Here is a 9,308-nt window from a genome sequence, read left to right on the forward strand (position 1 = left end):
TTATTTGAACTCCATATTTGTGACTATTTAGTAATTAAAAAAACTATATCTATTAACATAAATCTTGAGAGATGGTCTGAGCCAGTTCAAGTGTTCTATGGTTTTCAGGTGCTGACTATACTGAAGTCATTCTTCAGAAATTAAGTCTGCCAGGCAAGCACACCTCACATTCACTCCAGGGAGTTAGGCCAGTGTGTTTCCTATGACTCTTCTTCCTTCCTGACATACAGAGTTAACAGCTTCCAGAATTCAGAGACATCCACAGGACTGACCTAAAGAGCTCTCACGGTTTGACACTGGCCAAACAACAGGCACCCATGAAAGCCACTTGCTCACACTCCCTGGCCACAGCCGAGCAGAGGAGAGTTTAATGAAGGGTTCCTGAGCTGAGATAAGGACCAGGAGAAAACACTCCACGGGCAAAACAGGCTCAAGCTTAGATGTACTAACTGTGTTTATTGCTAACAAAATCAGACGATAATGAGATGTAAAATAAGTCCTTAAAGAACACCTTTTTCCCCCAAGCCCTCCCTCCTTCCCACTGACAGCACAGGGAGACGGCATGGGGATTTTGGTCAGTTCATCACCTGAGGTTTTCTTCTGCTGCTCAGGGAGAGGAGTCCTTCCCCTGTGAGGGCGTGGGGTCCCTCCCACAGGACACAGTTCTCTGTGAACTTTCCCAACATGGTTCCAATCTCATGAGCAGCAGTCCTCCCAAACTGCTGCAACCTGAGTCCCTCCCATGGGCAGACAGACAGTCCTCCCAAAACTGCTGTGGCATGGGTCACTCTTCCACAGGTACAGTCCTCCAAGGACAGGCTGCTCCAGCCCCCTTCTCTCCTTAGAGTCTCCCACTGGACCACAGCCTCCTCCAGCCTCAAATTTTTAGACAGTATTGGTTTTTTAAAAAATTAACCATTTCTGTGAAGACTAAGTTATTTATATACTAGAACAAAGAGTCACAAGTAAAATAGTGGTATAAAATATTTGGCAGTTGGGTCAGATGTTAAAAAAATCTGTAAAGAAGCTTAATTTTGAAATATATTTTACTGCAGTCTACACATACGATGCAAGCACTGCTAGAAAGTGTATGGAAACTTTTGATTTGAGGCACGTGGCAAATAATTACAGTACCAACTAGTGACTAAATTCTCATTTTCCCTCCTCAAAAATACATCTGTGACCCCGAAATCCTCAAGTCCTTCTCCTTTCTAACACCAAATGTTAAAGAAGTAAAAACTGACAAACTGCCTACAATAAGTATTAGCTCATTCTTCAAGTCTCCATTCATATTAGCTTTTTTCAGCTATACATAAATGTTCAACTGAAGTGAAGGTTCCCCATATCTGACTTAAATCTACTGACAACAAGCTTGCTTTCCTTAGGTTATTTTTCACGGACCCTGGAGAAGAGGTCTATACCCCTAGAAACAACAGATGAAAATAACCGAAACAGAATAAAAGTATTTTAGTAGAACTTCCCAGTCTTTCACAATAAAAAAGCAGAAACATAAGACCCAGTTATTCTACACCTTGTCTCTACTGCCAGTAAGTAGTTATCTATTAGGGAAAAAATATAAAGAAACAAATAAAGTGACATTTCAGGTGGCATTACTGCCTCTAGAAATCAAGTTAAGGACCTTTTATCACAGAAGAACAAAACTAAACCATAAATGTTTTTACAGACAAGAGGTCAGCTCCTAGCTATGGCTGCTGCCCTTGTAGAACTCTTTACACATTTGACTTTCATATCACTTAATTTAATAACTTCACTATTTCTGTTTTCTCTGTAAGAAACCGTTTTATAATTTTAAAGCTGGAGACTAAACCCAGAAGAGCCCAAAGGGCTTGAGAGAATCTTACGGTATAAGGAGAAAAAAAGTCCTTTCCATATCATTATGATTTACTTCCTTATCCATTTTCCTTTACTCATTCTCTCTCCCCTAATTCAGCTCCCCAACCTGAAGAGCAAAGTTTGCTATCTCAAACTGTCTTTTTGAGATAGCAAAAAGACAGTTTGAGATAGCAAAAAAGCTGACCACTGGTGAACAGAGGTCTTCTCCCTGGCTCTAGCACACACTTCTCCCAGCAATAATGTTCAAATGATCTCTCCATACCAAAACTGCAGGAAATTAATACAACGAACAAAACCCCAACAAAGAAAACAACAACAATCACCCTCAAAAAAATCAAAACAAAACAAACCCAAAAAATCAAACAAAACCCCCCCCAAAAACAACGACAGCAAAACAAACAAAGCCAAACGAACCAAACCCCGAATAAAAAACAACATAAGAGTTTTTCTCCTGTGTTAAGCAAATTGAGTGAGCTCAGCAAAAGGCTTGACCAGCATCAGAAACCAGAGAATGGGAGAGGGAAATGAGATCTCCATATCTAGAATCACTTTGATTTCTCAAGGGACTTCACCTCCAGTCTGCTTAGGGTGCAGAGCTGCAAGTGCTGTTCTAAGTTCCAGCTGCTGCAGAAAGAGCCCCAAACTGATCTTCTTTCTCACTTCACAAAGGCACCTACATTGTTACTCTAGTCCATATACATCAATGCTGTCATCTCCTGCACAGTTACATCATTAGCAGTAGCAAGCAAATCTGCCTCTCTGATCAAAAGAAGGGCAGTTTATCTGAAATTTGACAGATGAAAAAATTATGTACAATGGGGGTTTTCTGCATGCATAATGAATTTAGGATCATCTGTACATACTGAAAAATTCTACCTTCTTCCACAGTCACAGACAGGAACTACTAATGGATGCCTAGAAGAGAAGTGGTAAAATGGTACATAAGGACATAGGAAGCATGTGCTACTACTCCTAATGTTCCCCCATTATCCAGTAGCTGCTGACAATTCAGATTCTACATAAGCTAGAAAGGCACCTGTGTGCTTAAGCCACCAAATACAGACTTCTTTCCAATATTAGAAAAATCAACACAAGAAACATTTTCCTGGCTGGACTAGGCAAGCAGACCTCTGAAGAAGATGAGGGGCAATTGATCAGTTTTGCTACTGAGCAAATTCACTATGTCCTATTCACTAAGACAAGCACTTCTTCAGAACTAATGTTACCATTAACCACTGTACATTCTAATATGCCACTGATTCAGCCTAAGAGCATAGAGTGACAGTACTGACTTGATAATGAGATATCTATGCTAACTTAGTTTAAACTTAGAAGTCTAAGTTTGAACTAATAGTGTGGCTGTACAAGGCACAGATTTTTTTCCTTATAGTATAATAGACTTCTTATATAAATATTAGTATTAATATTTATAGTATAATAGTTATTTTTCTTTTAGTATAATGTATTCGCACTATGCACAATTAGAGGGCAAGTAATTCAGCAACTGCAGTAACACTGGCAGTATGCTAATCACTACCTGCAGAGCTTAAAATACCAGGTCCCTAATCTGCAAATTTTACTTCCACACATTCTTGGGTTCACTAAGGCTACATAAGAATACAAACTTTACAGACTAAAAGGCCCAAGAGAAAAAGCCCTTTAAGGATGAAGAAATACTTTAGCCACAAGTGCCTACTTTCTGATTTAGACAGGATAACAAGTTTATGAGCTTATTTTTTTCTTCTAGCAACACAACCAGCACCAAAGATAAAATTTCTCTTTTAAGTCTCAAGATGTAACAATACATGAGCATATGGATCATTTTTAGCCCGTTCTGCATCTAACAGCTTATAGAACTGTTAGATTTATCATGACACTTCAAGGTAACTTTGCAAGCTTTGGTTTTCTCAAGGATCACTACTGTAAAAAAGATGAAAATCAGGTACATGATTTTTTAAGTCAGAAAATTATTTCAACTTAAAAATTACTTGTAAAGTTAAAAAATTTTGTATCATCTGTGTCACTACAGGTCTCTCTGAATTTTCGGGGCTTCACTTGTTCTTGCCTCTACAGAAAGTTGTAAATGCTAAGGAGCACAAGAGCTTCAGTTTTAGATTAGAACAAGAAGTGAAGCCTCTGATGTGGTAACAATTTGGGTTGCCAAAGATCTTCACTTCATTTTCCCTTCATAATCCAGGCATCATCTTCAGACAAGACTTTTTGTTCTGGAGAAAAAACCCACAGAAACCACTTCCTCCCCTCTAGGCCCCTCCCAGCTGGGAGTAACTGTAAATGAGCTACAATAATGAGAAAAATTAAATAGAATTGCAATCATATTATGTGCCTAGGCAATTCACGATGCATCAAAAAGACTTACTAGAGTTAAAAGAAAAAACCATGAATGCTGTGGTCTTGAATGATTTCCAACTATATGATACATATAATTCAATAATACTTAAAGTCAAGCCAGGATGGATTAGAGTTGTTAGCATAGTTGTAATTCATCTCCTGCATAAAAAGCACTACCATAAATTTAATACCATTTTTTTAGATTTCCCATGGATCCACATTCTAATTCAACAGAAAATAATTATTTGTAACTGTTTAATCCACATAGGTGAGTATGTGGCTCCACGCCATGAAGAAAAACAAAAGCACTACACATATGCATAAAGCCACCAAACTGGTACTACCAAGCAACTGGAACTACTGTACCCCAAACTTTTGAAAGGCAGCTTAAATAAAGGTTTTAACCTTATTTAACCTTTAACCTTCATTTTAACCTTAAATGAAGGTTAAAAGCCACAGTTTTGCACATATTCTCACCCAAATGAAAATTTTAAAAATGAGGAAAAAAGCTTTCCTCCTTAATATTGTATCACTAACAACACTTATGGTTGTAAACTGCTTAGGCATGTTTTAATTTGCCAGCTAAAATGATAACATTAATAGATTATTATGGTCAGCATTGACATGCATTAAACAGTTTTGCTTAGGGGGCAGAATATAATGGTGAACACAAAAAACCTGAGATGCCAGATTTTTTTTTTAAGAGGTAATAGGATGGAAGAAGGAATGCAAGAGACAATACTTTACATATCTGATTACTACTACTAATTTAAATTTGTGAAATATGTCTAAAAAGTAATCACTTAGGTCTTCTCTAAAGGTATAGTAACAAGTAGAATCAAACACATTCAAAAGAAAAAAAAAAAACCAAACCAACACATGATGCCGTTTCCACAGCAACAACTGTGCCCTTGTCACAGTTTAAGATATGGGTGGATATTGTTTGTTGCTGTGAAGTTAAAACTTGTATTGAAAAGAATTAGAGAAATAGGAAACCCTTCAAAAAACCCCAAGGTTTATTTCTAGACCTTCCAACTAATTATCCATGTTGGTAACTAGGTATGTCACAGACATTACCTCATACAACACCTAAGTGCAGGTGCACACTTTTCTGGAACCACATAGAGTAGGCGGTTTATGTGCGAAAGAGACTACCTTAGTAAGTTTCAAAGATTTTAAGCAGTCTTCAAATGCAGGGCCAACTCCAGACTTTACCTATCTGATACTGATGCCAGAAGCACTACAAAAGGTACTTAAGACATATCTAAGTAGCTCTGGACCGCAATTACCACACTCGGCTAACACTGAACCCAAATTTACGGCTCCAAGACTGAGCTGCTGACAACCCTAGGCAGTTGTGCAGATGCACAATCTGCATTCTGAAAAGGGCTTTGGGAGTCAGCTTGTATCCAAAAGAGCATTTTGTATACTCACTCTTGAACCTCTGAGCTCTCAGATGTGTAGCGTACACACATTAAATCGCTTTATCATGCTGACTTAGAATAGCTGAGCAGCTCTGCAGATCATTCCTCAGTACCCAAATAACAGGAGATATCCTAGCCCTTCCCATTAATTGAGCTAACAATCAGTTGTTGCATACAATCTTCTAATTATAACAAAAACAAAGAAGAGAGACCTGAGTTTCTCATCAGTACATTGGTTCTGTGAGTCACAGTGAAGATTTATGGCTAATGGGCATCATGCAAGAAAGCAACCATCATACCTCATATACGGTGGACAGAAGATGGTGAAGATTTCTGACTTACACTAGAAAAAGCAAATTTCTTGAGAAACCAAGAACATAAACTAGTTTTGTGCTTGAATTAGCAATACAGTGAACAAGGAGTGAAAAGGAGTCCTTGCATTCTTCATATTTCTCTTGCACAAAATATATCCTGAACTCACTAGTAAAATAATTCAATTTAAGAGAACTGTTCACATTTATATTTAAAATCAGACCAACAGTTTTGTGTAACTTGTAGAACTTCCTGTGCTTGGAGCAAAGGGGAGAATCAGTGTAGACTGCTTTGCAGTATGATGCTATTTCACAAAGAGAAAAAATAGTATCAACACCAGTGCAGTAGGCAAAAGAACAATCTTGTGAAGATACCAGGTTTAGAATGGTAAATTTAAAAAAAAAAAAAAAAGGAATTGCTTCACAAAAAATCAATACACTTTCCCCATAGGTTCATGATGTAAAATTCTATAATCAAGGCTTGTAGATTTGTAATTATGGTATGTCAGCCACATTTAAACAAGCATGTTAAAAGATTGTTAAAGTTAAACTAACACAATTGCAATGTGAATTGTCTTAGTCTCATTCTAATCTACTCGTGTCACTTCCAGTTAATCAGATGGAAACTATGGGCAAATGTCAGTGCTATTTTCAGGCAACCCAACTTACTTTGTTTGTGGTGGGTTTTAAAATTATTTCCAATCTGAAATGCAAATAAGATATTTTAGAAGGTTGTTTTTTTTTTCACTAATTCTCTCACTATCTAGCAAGTAGTTGCTTGGATTTACTGAGAGCAATACTATTTAGAAGTATTGCTTGCTAGGACATAAGCCACAAATATAAAAAACATTACTACTCATGCTCATACTTCTTTTGAATTACAAACTATTGAAAGTATAAAATTACCAAGAGCCTGGCTATCAGATTTGCCAAAAAAAGCAAAAGATCTCCCTATTTCTCGTTTAAATTTCTTTTACTGATACATAGCAATGTAAAAATTGTGCAAGCACGTAAAATACCTACAACGTAAAATACAATTCCTTGAGAGGAGTACACAAAGAATTTATGACTTGCAGTTTAAGAAAAATACCAAAGCAGAACAGCAGCTTCATTCTTAGCTTGGAAAAAAAGTGATGAGCTAGGTAACTAATAAAAAAAACCACTACAACAGATGATTAGCACAAGTCAAAGGAAATGTCTATATCCTAACAGTTCTCAACCCCTACCTTTTCTGATATATTCTTAAAGCCTGAGCACTGAACATGGTTAAAAATCAATACTACATGCTAGATTCCATGTGCTTTTCTAAACAGAAAACAGAAAAAAATGTAATGAAAATTAACTGAAGTGCTAAATCAGTCACTTAAAAAAATGCTTATAAAGCCTCCATGTAATTCTTCTCATGCACCAGGAAAAAAAATGCCTATGGAGTTGTTCTAGTTCAAAATAAGAGGACAACGTTAATGCTCCCAAGTTGACACAAGTCACAGGTATGCCCACTGTAGCAGAATGCATAACTAGGCTTCCGGTTAGAGAAGGAAGGGTGGAGCGGGACAGAGCCATACCTCTTCTTGTATCTGTGTGTAGCTGTTGCAGAACTGGGAGCTGTCGCTCTGTCATGTCCCCACAGAAAGTTAAGATAACATTACTCTTCTTCCTTTTTTTTCCTTTTTTTTTTTTAACGACCTTCACTTAGAGAATGCCAGCTGCTGCAGAGTAACAGTAGATATGCCTGTTGCTACTGCACAAAACACTCAAGTCAAGTTTACTTGCTTATTCACACGGACATTCTCCAAAAGCAAAACTGGACCTTGCTGATTGCATTTGTATTGTTTATCCAAGCGTTTTCATCCCTTCTTTGTATTAGCTCTGAAATGCATAGTTTTGTGCTTTGCTCCTACATTCAGAGAAATTCTGAAGTGCCTTATCTAACATTGACAGTAAGTCTGACCTTTCAAAGTGAACCAAGTATAAGAAAATTCCTGGAATTTGGAATTATTCCTGGAATTAAGGAATTTGCAAAGTCATAACATAAGTTGATTATATGAAGATGCACTATTTAACATCCTCACCCAGCACACACATTAATTCTTGTCTCTGCCTGAGACAGCAGTCTTTGTAGACTTAAAAAACCCCTTAAAAAACTGACCAAACAGTGTTTAAAGCTATAGCAACAGCAAACCCGGCAGATACACTTTTCTTAAAAACTACGACTCCGCTGAAACCAGGGAAAATCAAGGCTCTGGTGACGAATCTACCAGGAGTGCCCAGGGAGGCGGTGGAGGTGTTTTAGGAAAGTACAGGGTGCTATGGTCTAGTTAACAAGGTGGTGATGTTTGGCTATAGGCTGGACTCGATGACCTCAGTGGCCTTTTCCAACATAATTGCTTCTGTGATGCCACTGGTTCTGCAACTTCTGAACCAGAAATAGTCAACAGCAGCTTTGGAAAAAAAAAAAAACAAAAAACAAAAAACCAAAACCCAAATCCCCAACCAAAAAAAAAAAAAACAAAACCAAAAAACCAAAACCAAAACCAACCAACCAACCAAAACCCCCAAAACCAAACAAAACACAAAAAACCCACAAAAACAACAAAAAACCCCACAACCAAAAAAAAAAATCCCAAAAAATCAAAACCAAACATCTGAGGCTTCATACCCTGGCAAGGTATGAGGAGAGACTGCCTTGCCAGGGGACGAGGTGACTGCCCTCGACTCCCATAGACACTAAGGAAAGGGAACGAAACCCGCATTCAACCTTGTCCCAGAAAAGCGCGGCCTGTTCCCGACGAGCGTACGCGAGGGATGGAAGCCCGTACCAGGGCCGCTCTCCGGCACAGCCCGCCAGCTCCACACAGCATCGCGGGCCCGCGCGCGGCACGGCCGGCTCCGCGCCCGGCACGGCCGGTCCCGCACGGAACCCCGCTGCAGCCCCTCGGTGCGACCGTGCAGGGCCGTGCCCCAGCCGCCACTCACCGCCTCACGACGCCAGTCTTAATCTTGATCTGTCGGAGGCGCGGGTCGGCCATGGCGGCAGGCGCCGTGACTGCGCAGCCCCGCGCCGCGCATGCGCCGAGCCGCCGGCCCGGGCGGCACCACCGGAGTGGGCGGGAACTCCTCGCCTTCCCCCCCTGCCCCGGCGCAGTGGAGAGGGCCGGGCAGAGGGGCGGTGTCGCCCAGGCGGAGTCGCCGAGCGCCTTTTGAGGTCGTTCGCGGACGGCGAGAAATGTGGGAGCGCAGCCGTGGTACCGATGTAGGAGCGGTTCCGATTGGTACCGTGATGGTGGTGGGCTGGAGAGTCACCGGCACCACCCGCTCCCGACCACTGATAACGGGGATTTACGCACATGATTAACGCCATTTCGCAAGA

The 9,308-nt window shown here is 39.8% G+C and overlaps 1 protein-coding gene across 2 annotated transcripts in view; it reads right to left on the reverse strand.

Annotated features, from left to right (window-relative positions):
• The window catches only part of TBCA (tubulin folding cofactor A), a 25,629-nt gene extending 16,561 nt beyond the window's left edge, over positions 1–9,068 (reverse strand). The window contains exon 1 of one of the 2 annotated variants that reach the window (XM_030237335.2): positions 8,915–9,068. In XM_030237335.2, coding sequence (XP_030093195.1) covers positions 8,915–8,967 — 53 coding nt within the window. In that variant the 5' untranslated portion in view covers positions 8,968–9,068. Of the gene's footprint in view, positions 1–8,757; positions 8,893–8,914 lie in introns of those variants that run through there. The other variant, XM_050987015.1, reaches the window with a different exon arrangement.
• Positions 9,069–9,308: the final 240 nt, after the last annotated feature.

The sequence above is a fragment of the Serinus canaria genome, chromosome Z, assembly GCF_022539315.1.
Source record: "Serinus canaria isolate serCan28SL12 chromosome Z, serCan2020, whole genome shotgun sequence".
NCBI classification, from domain to species: domain Eukaryota; kingdom Metazoa; phylum Chordata; class Aves; order Passeriformes; family Fringillidae; genus Serinus; species Serinus canaria.